We start from the raw sequence: 19,358 nt of genomic DNA, 5'->3' as shown, positions 1-19,358 counted from the left end.
TAAATGTGCTCACAATCCTACACAACTGATAAAAGAAGTCTTGAGCATCACATTACTACACTATATGTATTAGGTTAATATGATATATGTGACACATCTTGCCTAATATCTTAAACCCACTACAGTGAGTGGGTATTACTATGCCTTGCAACACTTATTATGTGCGTTACCTGACGCCGCCATCCCTATTGTGATCTATTCCAGCATAATCCACCTAGCCAATCTCGCAGCGACAGCACCACAGCATGGGCTCATGTTTTGTATACGCAATCTTTCCTGTAATAATGAGAACACTATTTCTCTCATCATAGCCCTATAAAGTTGCCAAGCAACATGGGCAATACACGAGTAGATACTCTGTGGCACACAGTGTGTTAAATTGGTGCACTCAGTGACCTATGACACAGGTCTACTTTACCTTATAACACAGCTGATAGGTCGACCGGGGTACGCCCCCCCTCTCGGCCAATCTGCATAAATAGAAAGGGAGGCTTCACTAGAAATCACTCCCACTACCCTGACGAAGCTCTAGACTGCGTGAAAAGTACGTCGGTACGTGATGACGTAATTTCTGTGACGTCATCATGAGGCGCGGGAGCGCGGACGTATGAGGAGCATGAGACGTTTGACTTAACAACAACCACTGGGTGAACAGGTCGTATGCCTCCATATAGCTTCACAGCAGAAGCTGAGTGTGTTAGCGTTAATGTGAAGGCAAGGGGAATTAATTAACAACAGGATATAAAACGCACGATTAATATCCTTTGGTTCGCACTGCTGCGACACTTACCATAGATCGCACTACTGAGACCAATTCGGTCTATATACATGTGATGCAGTAGAACCAGTTTAAGGTTAACATTTCTCTTAGTAGGAATATATGTATACGGGCTTGCTGCCTATACTTATAAGACGTTACACATACTACGTACGAATGGGCATTAATTGCACATAGTGCACTCTGTATTATATACACTGCATGCACACATCCACCCTGCAGGTGTGAGCATATTTATGCTATTGTGACGTCACCGTACTGCTAAGCGCTCTATATTCTGTTACGACCAATCATTGTTTACCCCTGCGGCACCCTATAAACAAAAGTAGATTTGGTGTGATACATATGTGAATATAAATAGGAGGAGTATCCCTAATGTCACACCTCGGTACATGGGTGTTGCTAGCCACTTGCTGCTCTGGTATTCATACCATTAATATTTAGCCGTGTCCCACTGTTCTTTGTTTTTTAGCCACATTGTGGTTGTCTACAGGTTTGTTTAATTGTTGCATAAATGTTTAATAAACTTGGTTTTATATTTTGATGTAAGCGTATGGGGGACATCCCAGGGATTGAATCTTTCCCAGCTTAACATCTGTCAATAGAGAGTGCAAAATAGGATTCTTTTGGGCCACATCTGTGACCTTTACCCGTAGTTTAAAAGCAACCATTCATGCCTCCAGTCGCACACCAGTGTCGTTTATAGCCAGCATCAATGGCGACTGAATGTATGGCACAAAGGTCAAGTGTAAGTTTAGGGTAATAGTTCTGGTGCCTAACATTGTGATAAGTGATATGTTCAGTAAAGTTAGCATATTTAAAGGGGCACCAACAAAACTACATACCTAGAGTCCTTAGAGCTCCAATCCACATTTGCTATGAGTTCCACGAGTCAGACAACGCACCCCAGTGGATGCAGGATCCATCAGTGTGGCTATATGTGCAGCACCATATGTAAATAAAACCTGAATTATTATTACAAGAATATGTCAATCACCATGTATGGAGACTAGTCATCCCACACGTACACAACACAGTGGATATAGTACAAATCATAGGTGTGACCAATGGGAGTGTATTGCAGCACCTGAAAATGGCCACTATATAAAAAAAAAGCCTATTTTGCCTAATTATACAGTATGTTATTAAATGTGTTATGTCATCAATGATTTCATGCAAAGCCAAAGAGGGAGCAGAGTTATGGGTCCCAGGCTTGGACTCACTTAGATTGTAAGCTCTCCACGGCAGGGACTTCCTGTAGCTTGATTTTATGTTTGTTGCACTTACTGTATTATACAGTAATTCCCTGTATTGCATGGTCTTTTTTTGTATAACGCGACGTACACTCTTGTGGGTGCTCTGTAAATAAAAACAAATATGCAATATGAATTTCCCGGCTTTTGATAGTTAGATTTCTCACAAATAATGTACCTCGTACTAAGTTTTTGTAACGAATTTGTATACAGAATTATACAGAATATTTAGATTCCTCCTAACCAGCTCATCATTATCAGATCACGTGTAAATCAATACTAACCTGCTACAGTCACTTATCTTCACACCCCCTTGTACTGCGCCAAGGAACGCGTTGGCACATTATAACTAATCATATAAATTGTACGGCTAAGTGCTTTCTCTTTATTTCCCCTCTATTATCTGCTGCCAAATAGAAGGTTTACATTTAAAGAAGGAAATAGGTGCAAAAAATGTTTTTTTTAAAAGGAGGGGGAGGGGGAGGGGGGTGGGGGTGGGGGGGAGAGGAGAGGGAGTGGTGGGTTTATCTGATTACATCAGAGATCTGCAATACAAACATTTCCCTCCACAGGAAACCAAGCACGTAGTTATCAGATATCCACCCCCCGCTGCACACACCCATTCTGCATTCCCAACCAATCAGTATTCACCATTATGACATTGTGAGTGAGTGACGTGACCCCAGCCAATGGTGTGCCCTCATCACGTTCCCGACACGCAATAGGGCGGACTCCTGGCAACAGTGGAAGGCGTTCCCGTGTCGTCACATAGTCTATATAAAGCCGGCGCGTGCGCTGCTTCTCCCCCTTGGCTCAGTAGCACTCGGGCGTTCGTCTTGTTCGGATTTTAGCTCTCGTCTCCATGGCAACCATCACCACTCTCGCTGCCCTGCGCTCACTCTGCTGTTCTGCGAGGGTCACGGTCCGGCCTTTCCACGCCACCGCCTGCCGGTGAGTATACGGGGGTCTCGGGTTTCTACAGAGGGTCTCCAACCTCTGTGCCACATTCCGTGTCATCATTAATGTTCCTGCTTCTTCCCCCCCCCCAACACAGATTTATTCTTCAGTCAGTAGTCCCCCAAAAATACTTTAATGAGCAGTCTCTTCGTTGTAACTCATTTTATTGGGGTTATAATACATAACCATGTCTCTGCTGTGACACATGTAGATGGGAAGGGACTAGATGTATTTGACATCAATGCTGCATTTATTCCAACCGCATACTGCGTACCCTTTTTTCAAATCCAATTCGATATAATTTGACACAGGCTAAATTAATAATCTCCCACCTGACACGATCTTTGTAACACAGGGCTCTTCCTATCCTGGTAAATACTGCTTATTTCTGTCCAGGGCTGACAGATGGGTGTCCTGTGTAATGTATACACTCGGTGTTGTGCGTGCGAGGCATGCAGTGGTGGAAATAGGAAGTACAGCATGGCTGATGAAATCTCCTTGCTTGGTTACATTTGGCTCTCAGTCCCCTCCCCCTTCCCTAGCCCTCCTGCAAGCCATCTGCCCTCCCCCTTCCCTAGCCCTCCTGCAAGCCCTCTGCCCTCCCCCCTTCCATAGCCCTCCTGCAAGCCCTCTGCCCTCCCCCTTCCATAGCCCTCCTGCAAGCCCTCTGCCCTCCCCCTTCCATAGCCCTCCTGCAAGCCCTCTGCCCTCCCCCCTTCCATAGCTCCCCTGCAAGCCCTCTGCCCTCCCCCCTTCCATAGCCCCCCTGAAAGCCCTCTGCCCTCCCCCCTTCCATAGCTCCCCTGCAAGCCCTCTGCCCTCCCCCCTTCCATAGCCCCCCTGCAAGCCCTCTGCCCTCCCCCCTTCCATAGCCCCCCTGCAAGCCCTGTGCCCTCCCCCCTTCCATAGCCCCCCTGCAAGCATTGTCACAAGTCACCATGATGTGACAGGAGGGGGACACAGTGAGGCTTTGTGGCGGTGCTATTTGCTGCAGGCTGGCCGGCTCTACAAACCCAATGTTTCCACATCTGATGTAAACTTCTGCCGTCTCTATAGAAAATGTTGTTTGATGTTTGTTAATTAAAAGGCATCACAACCAATGGTGTGTACACAGCATATACACATCCGTATAGTGCCGAATGCATTAATAACTATTTCATATTGCGCTTTTTTTCCATTGGGACTCAAAGCACTTCATAACTGCAGTATGGACTACAGTATAGCAGGCGTTACATAGCATATAGGCATTTTACATTCCATTCCTGCCCAGATAATCTTCCAATCTGTTTTTGGTGACTGAGGTACACAGGGTTAGTGACTTGCCCAAAGTCACAAGGAGCTGACACCAGGATTTGAACCAGGTTCAGTCCCGGTGTCATTATCAGTCTGTTTGCACTCAATGTCGCTACGCCAGCTTTGCCTATTAACGCTAGGTGTTAGAAATACAGTAGGGCCCCGCTTTACAGCGCTCTGCTTTACGGTGTTCCGCTCCAACAGCGCTTCCCAATGTATACCAATATTCATTAGGTTCGGTGCTTGTTCCGTTTTTCCGGCGATTTTCGGCATGACGCGCACAGCAGCAAAGTATCCGGCTGTCACTAAGCAACAGTTTTAGCGCGTGCGCAACTCCATGTCAGATGCCATTTGTCAGTGAAACAGTCGGTTTTTACTGTTTCAAAGGTACAATACAGTACAGTAGGGCCCCTACTTTGTCTTGCAAATCATTGCGGCATGAGTACTCAAGACAGCAATTAAAGTGTAAATAAACTTGCAAATATGTGTTGTCTTGTCAGGAAAGTGTAGATAAAGGTCCTTTTGGGTATACATGCATTTTGCGATATTTGATTTGTAGCAAGACATTTTACATATCTATGTACATTTTAACCTGCCAGGCACACCCTTTCCTTAATTATCAGTTTGCAAATAAAGAGCTATTTGCAGGAGCTTGTACATGGCCTATATCTACGGTATATATAGTTCTCTAAGGAGGTCACGCCTATCAGTCACCCAGGGACAGCCAATGATATGCCCATCCTATTGCTTTTTTCTGTGTGCTGTTTCCTCACTCCTTTGTAAACTTTTTGCTCTCAAACTTCCCCACATTTCTTCATCTCTCCTTCCCTCCACCTATACTTGTGACTATACACTGCACCACTATGTGCACACATTTCCCAACATCTTCTACACCCCCCTGCCCCCTGCTAAATCCTCTTCTCACTTCCTCTCTCTACTACTAATTGCTGCGGGGGGAATATCTCTCCTAATCCTGGACTCTGCTATATCTACACCTGCTTTTGCCTACGCTTCCCAGCCACCTCTTTCCCCGCTAATGGTGTTAATCCATCTAATTTAAAACTGACCAACCTTAAAACTCGCTTCTCAAAAGAAGCATCCCGATAGTCTGCACCCATGGCTACTGTCCCACACTCGGTCACTCCTACCCACCATTGTGGCCAACAACTGCCAGCCACTGTACTTATTCCCTCACCTGCTGTCTTTATACGTTTCCCAACATACCACTTAGATAGTAAGATCTCTGTGGCAGGGATTTCCGTGTGTGTGTATTGTATTGTATGTCTTTATTTATATAGCGCTATTAATGTACACAGCGCTTCACAGTAGTAATACACGTGGTTATCAAATAAATAACAGATAATATAAATAACAGATCATGGGAATAAGTGCTTTATACATAAAAGTAACATTAAGGAAGAGGAGTCCCTGCCCCGAGGAGCTTACAGTCTAATTGGTAGGTAGGGAGAACGTACAGAGACAGTAGGAGGGAGTTCTGGTAAGTGTGTCTGCAGGGGGCCAAGCTTTATGTATCATGTGTTCAGAATATCCACAGTGCTACTCATATGCTTCTTTAAGCAAGTGTGTCTTAAGGTGGGTCTTAAAGGTGGATAGAGAGGGTGCTAGTCGGGTACTGAGGGGAAGGGCATTCCAGAGGTGTGGGGCAGTCAGTGAAAAAGGTTTAAGGCGGGAGAGGGCTTTAGATACAAAGGGGATAGAGAGAAGACATCCTTGAGAAGAACGCAAGAGTCTGGATGGTGCATAACGAGAAATTAGGGCTGAGATGTAAGGAGGGGCGGAAGAGTGTAAAGTTTTAAAAGTGAGGAGAAGAATGGGGTGTGAGATGCGGGATTTGATCGGAAGCCAGGAGTGGGATTTCATGAGGGGAGATGCTGAGACAGATGTATTATCAATAGTATATATAATCAATAGTATATGGAAAAATATAAACAATTTATATTGGATGGAGGGAAGGAGAGAGAGAGACGGATGACAAGTAGGAGGGTGGTGGAGAGTGCAAAGAGGGGGGAGGAGACAGCAAGGTCAGTAGGAGGAAGCAGCATGGAGAGGAGGCAGATGAGGACATACTGTAGTGTGCACAGAGGAGCAGACACAGGAAGTGCAGAGAGGGGAGGAGAGCATGTAAAGAGAAACGGGGCATGGAGGGAGTAAGGGCAGGTCCACACTCCTGCAGACCGTGTGGGGCATGATCACGTTGCCTAAAGGCATTGATCTCGCCCATAGATCGCCGGGCGCAAAGGGGCACTCTTCACGTGTCCCAGCGTTGCCATGGCAACACATCACCTAAGACAAGGTAAGGGAAGTTACACAAGCCTCGCGCAATCCCCAGACATTTAATTCAAATGCCTTGGAGAAGAGCACGGGGCCTCTGTAACCGCCGTTCCCCCCTGGAAAATCTTGCGCCCCCAGTTTGCTTACCCACGTTATAAGGCAAACCTCGCTTCTTTGACACGGGTAATCCCAGTGCTCACTTTTGCTCTGTTCTTGTTGCTAATGGAAAGGGGATTTAAAAGGGGCCAGTTGACATGAGATGCTGCACTCTACACGTAGCCCCATCTTTAATGTTGTGTAATAAGCGTTTCATAAGCGGTCTTTCACAGATTGTTTGGGAAATGCCTCATCATTCACCGTGTAGTAGACAGTTGCTGTAGACACAGCTTATTTTTGTGTAAAATGGCTTTGGAAGCATTTGACCTTGACAATGATTAAATACACTGCGTTTCCGTGCATTTGAATGTTTCCGTACACGTTAGATTTTTAGTTTCTTGTTTGCTTCTAGCTACTGACGTCTCTAATGTTTAGCTTTGGAACGTAGAATATAATGATTCATTTAATCCAGCCTGGCAGCTGCAAAATACTAGAGTACAAGCAGTTTACAAATATTTCTTCACAATATTATACATAAGGATGAGTACCTCAATGAACCTTCTGCGAAGAATTACAAGCCGTTTCTTAAGACTCATGTAAAAGATGCAAATGTTATGTGCCTGAAATGCAGCTATGTGCTGCCTGGGGGAGTGGGTAGATGAAGAATAAACAGCAGTAGTTGCCACGTGAACACTACTGCAGGCTTTGGGCCTTTTAAATTAACAAAATCAAGACAGCTTAGATAAAAAAAAAAAAAAAATAAGCATGATCTGCTTTAAAGGGCATCTCATGGAGATCACTTTCAGAATGTCACTTCAATTTAACGACATTCGTTATGTAATGTTGTGGAAATATTTCAACCTTCTCCTGTTGCTTACCACTGCGTGATCATGTTTTTTGAATAACAGACCCACCCACAACAGAAGTGTGTACATCTGTCCTTGGCCTATTGGTTATTCCGAAAAGCTGGTCTGCGTAGGATATCCTGAAGAATGGGTTGACACACTCATGTACAGTACACTTGAAACGCAACGGAAGACTTTGAAATGCATTAGACTAATCATATTTGAGATTGATATATTCAAAAACATATATCCGATTCGTAAGGATGTAAATGGTAAAGGTGAAGTGATTATTGGAAGATTCCAAAACAGATATGTGATTTACGCTTAAATAAAACGAATCAAATGGGGGTAACTGGCCAGACTTGCAACTCCACCGGCAGGCATTTGTTCCATTGTTTGATTGCATATAAGATTATGGGATTGATTTCATCAGTTATATTCCAGATCATATCAGTTTATAGGATCTTAGGTTAATACAAATAACAGTGTTAAGCATTTAATCCGTGTACACACATTATTCTTCAGGATCGGTGGCACAAGTAGTAGCAGTGACATTTAACAGCAAATTCTATAAATAGGTTGTGTCTTGGCTCCGGATTCCTAGATTGGGCTGGGCCACCAGTATAAACTAATTTAGGACTGACACTTGATGACAGTTTGTCACTGCTTAGCTAAGTCTGTCTCTTAACCTGGAAGGAGAACCAAAGTAAAAACATCAACAATGTGCAGCAGTACCATTGCTCCCATTAGCCATGCTTTAGAGTTGAACATTTCCCACTATTTTTGGTGAAACCAGTCTTGAATCTCCTACTGTAGTAGATGACATAAATTTGAAGATAACATTAATTGACACCGTTTAATTACTTGTAAAATTAATCCACTATTCTCCTGTACCGTAGTTAGATTTCATTAATATTACAATTCTGTGCTTTATCCATGGCTCCAATTAAGGCCACCGTTTCATGCATTACGATTTCTTACATTGTTTGCAGTGTGACCAAAAAAAGCCTGACTTCTTAAGGATCTACTTTTATTAAGCATTACACAAAGCTCTCTGCGCTGTCATTTTGAAAGATACTGTATGGGCAATACATAAAAATAGGTAAGGGAGGGAAAGCATTCTGAAACACGTCCCTTGTTATCTTTGAAAAGCTGAATTGTATGTTTGTAAAAGATAATATTGATCAGTTTACGCCTCTAGCTGATAAATGTCGCACGTGTGAGCTGTGCTGTCACTCTGATTAACAAAGCTCTGTCTGGATTGCGCAGGAACGAGGCAGTCATCATATCCGGGAGGAAGCTGGCCCGGCAGATCCGGCAAGAAGCTCGGCATGAGGTAGAGCAGTGGGTGGCAGCTGGTAACAAGAGACCTCACCTCAGCGTGGTTCTAGTTGGGAACAACCCAGCCAGCCATTCTTATGTGCTAAACAAGACAAAAGCCGCTGCTGACGTCGGTATGTGTATACTCCCCTGCAGGAGATCTTCTGGTGTGCCTTAAATATATCATGTTACAATCCATGATACCAGGACCAGAGTGGGACAGAAAGTCTCTATTGGTCCAATTTTTATGTCGCCTACATTAGATTTACTTCCCACCATGTATTTTTTTTAACCACTTAATAAAATTAAATTAATATTACATTTACTTTTAAAAGCATGATAACTGCATGAACTTCGTGTCGAAAGTTAGACAACATTTTAACGTGTATTTTATTCCTCCAACTATGTATTAATGAAAATGTGGGTGGGAGTAATGTATTTTTAAGAGACTATAATAGATTTTCTTTTAAAATGACTTTTTCCCTAACAAGTCAAAATAAGGACACTTAATGTTTTGCATTTAAGTGCAACCTGGTCTATGGTTCTTTTTACTTTATTATTTAATCCTGGTTTAAATCTGGATTGGTCTCTGATCTTCAGTATCTCCCCCCAAAGTTGTCTGCCTGGTTCATGGACTGTAAAAAGCAACCTTTTTAGTTAATCGGTTCTATCTGCCTGCAGTTGCATTGCATGGTGAAGTCTTTATCCAGGTTTTAAGGGTTTTCCATGCGTTTGCAGGGATCAGCAGTGAAACCATCTTAAAACCAACGTCCATCACGGAAGAGGAACTGCTTGATCTGATCAGCAAACTTAACAACGATTGCAAAGTCGATGGACTTCTGGTGCAGCTTCCACTCCCAGGTAAACCTTTCATTACACCCTAAATACATGGCTCTGTCCGCGCGATCTTTACCGGATCACAGAAGAAGCTTATTCATTGAGGAAGGGACTCGGACATCGCTGTTGTCAATAAAAGCAGCATGCAGATTGGTTAATGCCTTTAAAGCGGCAAGCCAAGCCGTATTAAAAAAAGTCAATATAGGATGGAAGCAAGGGGTCTCTGGGGCTGAACCACATTGATATTTGCTCTGGGACCCCCTGCTGTCTGAGATGCACGCCTCTGTAGTAGGTGCCAGTAGCCACTCCAGGGTTCACATTATGGCTGTTTTCAAAGCTTCCGTGGCCGAATGGGAATCTGTGTTGTCACCTGGTGCGCCTTCCAAGAGGCCCACATGACGCGGCAGCGTTAAACTGTAGGAGATGCGCACCCCTTTGGAGGTTAGGATCTCTGGAAGCGGGGTGCCCTCGGCTGAAATGAATGGGGTTCAGCTCCGGAGACCCCCTGCTTCAATCCTGTATTAAAAAACAAAAGAAAATCGGCTTGAATTGCTTTATTAAGTGGGCCAACATGTTAATGAAACTTGTGTGCAGAGGCTTTAGGAAATCCAAGGTCTCTTCTCATGCATTATAAGGCACATCCCTATAATGTCTTGCAAGATCTGGACACTACAAGTGGATTAGGAAATTCATTTCTGTAAATACGCTCCGTTTCTTATTGTAACGGAAGATGCAAAAAGGACCAATATTCAGCATGCAGTTTGGGGGGAAAACTTAAATGTACCAATCATCTACATTTAACCTATTACATACGCTATTGGAAAAATAGTTCCAGTAATACTGCAGATTAGGAGCAGCGAAGCTGGTATTGCTGTTGGGAGGCTGTTATGATGGTTACGTCTGTTACAGCCGTATTTCAGTCTTACTGTTTTTTTTAAACTCCAGTCACTGGCGTTATGGTAAATATTGAAACTTTTGGCTCTGACATTTCAGGACTAAAAATACTGCTTAGAAGCACAGGCTTAGTTTTGCATTGAAATCTGTGATTTGTCAATTTTGTCCTACTGATGTTTTTTTTTTCTCCAATAAAATGATTATATATGGTGGCAGTTTCTAGAACAAATGCAGCACAGCGTTTGAGGGACCAGTCTAGTTTAACATTTGATTCAGTTCCACCGCTCCGCTTTCTTCATGCAAAACCTTTTTTTATAGCAGATGCCAAATTGCTGTAATCTGATTATTTAAAAAAATTAAATAAAATGCTGCATTGCAAGGTCCTCTAGCAGGGACTGTTATAAATCTGTCTGTATAGATCATTAGTCTATTTACAATGAATGTACTCATATAAAAAAAGCCTCTAACCATACAATGTATTACATTTGCCTCTCCGACAGGGAAGGAGTTATAAATCTGCTCAGATTTATTGATCATAGAGTAATCCATGTCTATAACATCTGGTTATCTATAAAGCCAGTAGCATAGTAATTCTTTGTAGACCCCTTGAGCAACTAATCGAGCATATCTGATATCACCTATAATGGCATGTCAAAATCTTAATGAAATAGTTTTGAGAGGGAAGGTCTGGCAGTGAAGGGGTTGGTAATCTGCCTAGGTGTATTGATCACTGTATAGCAAATGGCTGCAATAAGTCTGGTTATGTTGAAAAGCTGTGACTGTAACTGTTCAGGGGATGGCAACACACTGCAGCCTGATCTCTGTGCTTAATAGTATTTATAACATCCCCTTTTCAGAACATATTGACGAGAGGGAGATCTGCAACGCGGTGACTCCAGACAAAGATGTGGACGGCTTCCATGTAGTTAATGTCGGGCGGATGTGTCTGGACCAGTACTCCATGCTGCCAGCCACCCCCTGGGGGGTGTGGGAGATCATCAAGCGGACCGGTAAGGCGTTTAACGCTTTCAGCAAGAAAGCATAGTTGGGCCCCAAGTTACATGCCCACTCCCAAAATCTGACCATCTGCAGTTCTAAGCTGCACTCCCGGGGGCGCATTGTTTTTTTTTTAAATCTAAGTTTGCAGCCCACGGTCTCCGGAGCTGAATTGCGTTGCTTCAATGTCTAAGGCTGCGTTTATAGTGGGAGCGGGCGGCGAGAACAGACCTCTTTGAGGCTGCCTATTGTGCGCACGATCACGCAAGCGATGAAGAGCGACTGCACAGCCTCCCCTGCTACAATCCGCCTAAGGACCCTCTATTTCCAGACACACCTCGGAAGGTGCTGCCGGTATCTGTGCAGTTTCAATGGCACGCAGGACATGTGAAGCCGCCATTTTAAGCTCTCTATCTGGGCTGCTACCGGCACCCCCTTGCGAGGTAAGTATTTTTCGGAAGCATGGGGTCCCTGGAGCTGAAATCAATGTGGTTCAGCTCTGGAGAGCCACCTCTTTCAAATCTATTTAAAGAAAAAACAAATGTGGCCCCATGAGTGCTGTTTTAAACAATACTGTTAAATGTTACCCAAACAGAACAGGAGACAGAAGATCCGGACCAACAAGTTTTTTTTTGTAGAATGAGTAGTTGACACTGAACACAAAACAAATTGGATTAGTGTTGTAAAAACGCTTCAAAGATTGTTTGCTGTGGAAGCGCTTTAAGTTTAAAGATACACATACTTATTCCTTATTACTTATCCTTCATTCCCTAGGAATCCCCACTCTGGGTAAGAATGTTGTGGTAGCCGGCAGATCCAAAAATGTGGGAATGCCCATCGCAATGCTGCTCCATACAGACGGGGGACACGAGCGTCCTGGAGGTGAGTGCTCCTCACATGGGAATTGTGACGATCACTGCGTCCTATTCAATGTATAGAGAAGCCGTGTAGTTATCAATGCAGGGTTTGTAATTCCTTAACATTTAAGCTGCTGTGATCCCGGGCTTTGGTAGCGATCACATGGCCGCGACCACTGCCCCGGTTCCACTCCCCTTTCTGTCGAGCCAACTGCTGTGATGGAGTGGGCAGCCTGATCATATCCTAGAAATAGTGTGTTTTCATGAAGCCGTACGTGGTACATCACATGGGCCTCTGGCGTGCCACATGTGCCTATAGGGGAGAAGTGGCCAACTCCAGTCCTCAAGGGCCACCAACAGGTCAGGTTTTAAGGATGTCTCTGCGTCAGCACAGGTGGATCAGTCTTCGACTGAGCTTCAGGATATCCTGAAAACCTGACCTGTTGGTTGCCCTTGAGGACTAGAGTTGGCCACTCCCTCTATAAGGCATCAACAATGTTTAACCCACTCATAACTCAACTGACTACAGTGGATATCCTCACCCAAGAAATTGGTGTCTGCCATTTATACATGTCTAATGTTGAACAACTTTGAACAGAACCTGCATATTGAATGGGCTTCTAAATACTTTGTTACTGTACTGTCACTTTATACTCTCCCAGACACCGTAACACACGTTTCATTTACAGGCGATGCAACAGTAACAATATCTCACCGTTACACTCCTAAAGAACAGTTAAAGATGCACACAAAACTTGCCGATATTGTGGTGGCGGCTGCAGGTACGTTATGACCTAGATAAGTATTTCTTATTTTGTGGAACGCATGGGGTTGTCATCAGTTTGCAAAGTTTGGGGTTTGCATTAGAAAATATTGCAGAAGCGCATTTCTTTAGCTATGTACTCCGCTTTAGTTGAGGATATTAAACAAGTTGTGATGGGCAGTACATAATTATATTTAAGGAATAACCAACAGCAATGCAAATACAGCCACATTCTCCTTGGTGTAAGATATTGGCCTTTTTGTCCCCACGTAATGTGGTCTCATATATGATATCTTGAGGCGTGTGTAAAATAGTGTAAGCACTTATTTGTTTTACCCAACTATTAATTGCCTGCACACAGATTAAAGTGGATGGTGTATGTATGGTAGGGTGTCACCAGTGATATTCAATTTAAAAACCTAAACTAGAACTTTTTTTTTAAAATAAACGTTGGTGTTTTTAGAAGACAACCCTTTGTTTTGTAACTAAGTGCTTTCTCCTCCTGTTTGACAGGGTTATCTAAATTTGCATTCAGTAATGCTAGTTGAACTGCAACTTGGGACAGGTTTTGTATGGTTTGGTGCTGAATGAGTATGTTAAAATGCAGTTTATTTTCCCCCCAGGTATTCCTAATCTCATCACAGCGGATATGATCAAGGAAGGAGCTGTAGTAATAGATGTTGGAATCAACCGAGTACAGGATCCTGTGACCGGCAAAGATAAACTTGTAGGAGATGTGGATTTTGAGGGTAAGCCGCTAAAGCAGTCATCTTATCATTTTCCATGGCTGGGGAAATGTAGCATTAAAGATGCCAGATAATGGAGAACTTCCTTGTAACACCAATATTGATGTTCACCGCTGCATCTATGGAATTGGTTCACGAATACTATTCTTACTTTTGGGTTTAGGCTGTTGGGCCTTAATACAAAAAGCCATTAATTCATCCTTGCCAAAAAGAATACAATGACCGTGCCCTGGGAAAAGTCATTCTGTACGGTTTAGTGCTAGACTGAAACAATGGTACCTTAGTTTGCATCATGACGGCTCTTAAAGCACCAGCTACGTGAGACCAGAATTGGACATTACACAAGGCACTGAAGTTAAAGTATCTTAAAGCAGCACCAGTAACAGTTATCTGTATTTTTTTACTACGGTTTTGCATTCAAATTTGAACCGATTCTGCACAGTTGTTTTTTTTGTACAGATTACGTATTCCTGTAGTGCTCAAGATATGCCAGAGAATGAAGGCATTCTTGAAAGTCTTATTTATGCTCATGTATAGCATATGTATAGCTCTGCTGGTGGATACTATACATCTCATATGCTCTGACCATGACCCCTTGCAGACACTTATCAGAACACCTCCTACTAGAGGTTCTCCCATTTACCCACTGTAAAGCTCTTTGTCACAGGGACTCCCTTTCCTATTGTTACTTTCATGTCTGAAGCGCTTAATCCATGTTATAATATTGTCACGTGTTACTGCTGTGAAGTGCTATGTACCTGGATGGCGCTATATAAAAGATGTACATACTGTAGTGCCCACGGTTATTCTAACACAAACCAGTCGCAATCGCCAAAAAGACCCAGGTACACCCAGGTACTCGCTGGATACATGCATTAAATTTGACTTAAACTAGACCCAGTATTTCTGCATTGATTAATGGCCTATCAGATTAACAGCGGGGGTCCCTGGCAGTCCCATTCAAACTGAATGGGACTGCCAGGGACCCCTGCTGTGTTAATCCTATGGGTCAGTCAATACAGAAATGGGTTAAACTTGCCTTAAACTAGCAAGGTTACACCCAGCACATACCCAGAATGTAACCAGGCTAGTTTAAGGCAAGCTTTAGAATACTCGTGGTCTCGTCTGTACATGTATGCTTTAGAGTATAAAGTGTATGTATATATATCTATATATCTATCTTTAAAAAAAAAATGATCGATGCTTACAAACTACTTAGTGTTTAAACATAATGGTGTACTTAATATAAAAATACAATTGTGATGAATAATAAAAAATATTTCTGTGCAAAATATGTATATAAAACCAAATATATGAATTATATATATGTGAATCGTGTCAAAATAGCGGAATATATTACCATATAGATCACATGAACAGATATGTGCACATAATTGCTATAGGAGAAAATTAGGGAAGAAATAAGAGTAGATGGATAAGGATCCGAAAACAATTCAGTCTGTAGGTAAAATGCATCCAGAGGACAGTCTAAAAACCAAAAATTAGAAGCGCACGCTTCATAGTGAAAAGAAAACAAAGTTATTTAATGGATAAAAGACAAATGCACATGTATAAGTTAAAAACTCGCAATGTACTGTATATGACAAGGCACCAGGTGTTGGTCTCGCATATGATGATCTTAGAGCGCAAACGTGCCACACAGAGCTCTTGGAGGATAATCTTTATGGGCGAGAAGTTTTCGTAGTTTGGTGATGTATTACCGGAAAGTAGCAGAGCAGCTGATAGTCGCTGCTTCTGCTCTGGAGATATACAGACTGAGCTGCTCTGCTACTTTCTGATAATACATCTGGGAGTTCACTCAACTACAGAAACTTTTCTTCTTGTCTTGATTCCTTATTCCCCAATCAGCAAAGAGCTCCATGTGGCACGTTTGCGCTCGAAGGTAATCATATGCGAGACCAAGACCTGGTAACGTGCTGCCTTGTCATATACATTGCAAGTTTTAAAATTGTCTTGTAAGTGAGCATTTATCTCTTTATCCATTAAATAACTCTGTTCTCTTTTTTTCACTCTGGAGCGTGCTCTTCTTATTTTAGTTTTTTAGAATGTATATACACGTATGTGTATACACACGCACACCACACACACACACCTATTAACAGAATGTTTGTCTTGTTTAAAATAGTGCACAGTATTGTGAGTTGGAAACTTACACTTCCATTCTCTTTCTTACTAGGGGTAAGAAAGAAGGCGAGTTACATCACCCCAGTCCCAGGAGGCGTTGGGCCCATGACGGTCGCCATGCTCATGAAGAATACCATCATTGCATCCAAGAGAATGTTAAAGCACACAGAGCTCCAAGCAGTCGCTGTTTAACATCTGTTTAATAATCGTATTTATGACTTAACATTCCAAATCCACTCCCACGAACAGGCCGAAGTTAAAAATGCAATATTTGTATTTATTTTAGGGAAGCTACCGGCTTCCGAGGTGAGAAGTTATTTATTTAGGGCAGAGTTATCTGCTCCTCATGCAGAACGGTGAAGCTGGTGGCTTCTTAGTCATTTCTTCTGCATGAAATGCAACTCCTCACATGCTATTAGAGGTGACTTACTACGTTACTTGTGCATGGTAAAGCCAAAGCAATGCTCAGGTTTTGTAGGTAAGATGTTAGAAGGCAGGAGTGACATTCAAATGCCACTTTCTGTGCTCGAGGGATATTGAGAATGCTGCAGCTCTCCAGCACTGACAGACGTTCTACTGCTACGAGTTATATTGTTCCAGGGGTGTTGACATCAGGGGTTTGACATCATAGGGCCCTGCAATACATTGTAGAGCCATGCCAAGCGTTTCACACCCCAATGGCAGGAAAGATGTTCAGCTAGGACTCCAGTGATAAAACACTGGACATTAAAATCATCTCTGCTCATGTTGCTTTTCTGGAAATATCAATGGACAACTAGTTGGCAACTGACCATCTTCTATTAATATACTTGTGTAAACACAGTGTTTTAGTCGAGATGCTACTTTTATTAGCTTACAAGGTTTTAAAGTGTCATAGATGGCTTGTTATCATACAGCTAAAACCAAAACAATTCACGCCAAACATTTGTACCATCCAGACTGCTTCTAAATTTCCAAGGTACGAAATTAATAAGATGGCAGCACACCGTGGTGTCTGGAAATATAGTGACGGCTATTGACATGGATAAAGGAAAATAGTTTTAAAACGGCAGTTTTCCAGAACAGCAAGACACAGAGAATGTGACACCAGCTAATAAAGTCAGCAGATATTACCGACGTCGGCCACATGAGAAATTAGATGTTGTTCTTCTCGAGTGGCTTATTGGAGTCCTCCAGAAACATCACCTGCAGCAACTAGGGGGAATATTTTCAATTTCTCAGGCGGTCAGAAAGGGGTAACCATATGTTACAGGGCGCTGACTTTATTTTAAAAACCAGTACACTTGTACATATTTTTACACGTTTTTGATTGCTAGAAAGAGTGATTGTAACATGCAATGTATGGAAAAAGTTTGCAGCTAGATCTGAATTTAGGCATTCTATGGATACCCAATAGGGCAATTTACACAGATCTTGCAGGGAATTGAGAACTCCCAAGTTGCATAAAATGCCTGCTTTTTCATTTGTTGTTTGAAACATGAATAAGATGAAGGTACCATTTTTGACATAAATTAAATTGTTTATTCCCTATTTGTGTGTGAGACTTATTCAGTGTAATAGATGGCTGAAAGCTTTGAGTTACATAGATAGTAGATGAGGTTGAAACGACACGTCCACCAAGTTCAACCTATTCTAAATTTAGACGACAGATACTTTATCCTATATTTGTAATTACAGTATATTGTACCACAGGAAGGCAAACAAAAACCCAGTAAAATATCATCTAATGATATCTCATAAGGGGGGGAAATACATTTCTTCCTGACTCCACATATTGGCTATCAGATTATTCCTTGGATCAACATCCTTCCCATGTTTACTTATTTAGTATATCTCTGTATACCTTTCCTTTCTAAAAAGATGTCCAACCTTTTTTTTTAACAAATCTATTGTATCTGCCATCACAGTGTCCATGGGTAATGAATTCCACATTTTAACTGCCCTTACTGTAAAAGAACCCTTTCCTTTGTTGCTGGTGAAATCTCCTTTCCTCCAACCTTAAGGGATGGCCCGGAGTCCTTTGTACTGCCCTTGGGATGAATAGTTCTTTTGAAAGCTCCTTGTATTGTCCCTGAATATATTTGTATATAGTTATCATATACCCTCTTAGACGCCTCTTTTCTAATGTAAATAAATCTAATTTAGCTAGCCTCTCCTCATAAGTTAGAATGTCCATCCCCTTTATTAATTTGGTGGCTGTTCTCTGCACTCTCCATAATGTATTTTCTAAGGAGTGGTGCACAACATTGTACTCCAGATTCAAGGTGTGGTCTTACTAATGCTTTGTAAAGGGGCATAATTATGTTTTCTTCCCTTCCATCCATTGCCCGTTTGATGCAAGATAAGATCTTGTTTGCCTTTGCAGCTACTGCATGACTTTGGGCACTATTGCTAAGCCTGCTATTCTACAAGCACTCCTAAATCCTTCTCTAAGGATTCCCCTAACTTATCCTCCTTTAATTTGTATGTTGCCCATTTATTTTTGCTTCCCAAATGCATAACTGTAAGGTTATCTGTATTAAACCTCATCTGCCGTTTACCTGCCCAAGTTTCCAGTCTCTCCAACTTCTAGAGAGAAATTACATCCTGCTCTGATTCTACTACCTTATATAATTTAGTGTCATCAGCAAAGATGGAGACTTGGCTCTCTATGCCAACCTCAAGGTCATTAATAAAGTTAAAAAACGGGTCCAGTACCGATACTTTAGGGACTCCACTCACAACTTTAGCCAAACTGAAAAAGTTCTATTTATGACAACTGTCCTTTAATAACCAGTTTTCAATTCAGGTGCAAATATTTTTACTGAGTCCAATTTTCTTTGTTGTACACTAACCTCTTGCGTGGAACCGCATCAAAAGCCATTGCAAAATGTAAGTAGACTACATCACCCTCGTCTAATTTCCTACTTGCCTCCTCAAAGAAACAAAGGTTAGTTTGGCACAACTTAGTCTTCCTAAATCCATGCGGCCTATTACTAATAATTTTGTTTTTCATTAGGTATTCCTGAATATTATTCCGTACTAAACCTTCAAGTAGCTTCCCCACTATTGATGTCTGTCTTGCAGGAATGTAATTCCCTGGTTGTGATCTAGCTCCCGTTTTTTAATATAGGCACCATGTCGGCTTTGTCAATCTTGTGGTACTGAGCATGTGGAAATGGCAGTCCTTGAATAGTAAATGTAATGATTTGGCTATTACTGAATTTAAAGCTTTAAGATCCCTTGGACATATGCCATCGGGGCCAGGTGCATTATTTACTTTAATTTTATCAAGCAGCCTATGAAC

At 42.3% G+C, this 19,358-nt stretch overlaps 1 protein-coding gene and 1 long non-coding RNA gene across 3 annotated transcripts in view; one reads left to right on the top strand and one right to left on the bottom strand.

Annotated features, from left to right (window-relative positions):
- Positions 1–2,768, bottom strand: part of LOC142495638 (uncharacterized) — a 39,778-nt gene extending 37,010 nt beyond the window's left edge. Inside the window, exons 1-2 of one of the 2 annotated variants that reach the window (XR_012801781.1) lie at positions 2,683–2,768; positions 2,002–2,137 (exon numbers count right to left, since the gene is read on the bottom strand). This is a non-coding gene — a long non-coding RNA (uncharacterized LOC142495638). Of the gene's footprint in view, positions 1–2,001; positions 2,138–2,315; positions 2,619–2,682 lie in introns of those variants that run through there. The other variant, XR_012801780.1, reaches the window with a different exon arrangement.
- A 54-nt stretch (positions 2,769–2,822) lies between these two features.
- Positions 2,823–17,602, top strand: MTHFD2 (methylenetetrahydrofolate dehydrogenase (NADP+ dependent) 2, methenyltetrahydrofolate cyclohydrolase). Its single transcript, XM_075601373.1, has 8 exons — positions 2,823–2,982; positions 8,784–8,968; positions 9,573–9,695; positions 11,423–11,575; positions 12,336–12,443; positions 13,108–13,200; positions 13,805–13,930; positions 16,125–17,602. Exons 1-8 carry the CDS (start codon positions 2,894–2,896, stop codon positions 16,262–16,264), a joined length of 1,017 nt encoding a protein of 338 aa, XP_075457488.1. The 5' UTR covers positions 2,823–2,893; the 3' UTR covers positions 16,265–17,602.
- Positions 17,603–19,358: the final 1,756 nt, after the last annotated feature.

Source organism: Ascaphus truei, chromosome 5, assembly GCF_040206685.1.
Source record: "Ascaphus truei isolate aAscTru1 chromosome 5, aAscTru1.hap1, whole genome shotgun sequence".
In the NCBI taxonomy this organism is placed as follows: Eukaryota; Metazoa; Chordata; class Amphibia; order Anura; family Ascaphidae; genus Ascaphus; species Ascaphus truei.
This window is presented reverse-complemented; position numbering and strand designations above follow the sequence as displayed.

Bases quoted from the DNA above. Each gene is read 5' to 3' on its own strand.
- MTHFD2 (XM_075601373.1), top strand. From the start codon at position 2,894: ATGGCAACCATCACCACTCTCGCTGCCCTGCGCTCACTCTGCTGTTCT. The intron at 12,444-13,107 runs GTGAGTGCTCCT...TTTCATTTACAG, and splicing joins GGGACACGAGCGTCCTGGAG to GCGATGCAACAGTAACAATA. The intron at 13,201-13,804 runs GTACGTTATGAC...TTTTCCCCCCAG, and splicing joins TATTGTGGTGGCGGCTGCAG to GTATTCCTAATCTCATCACA.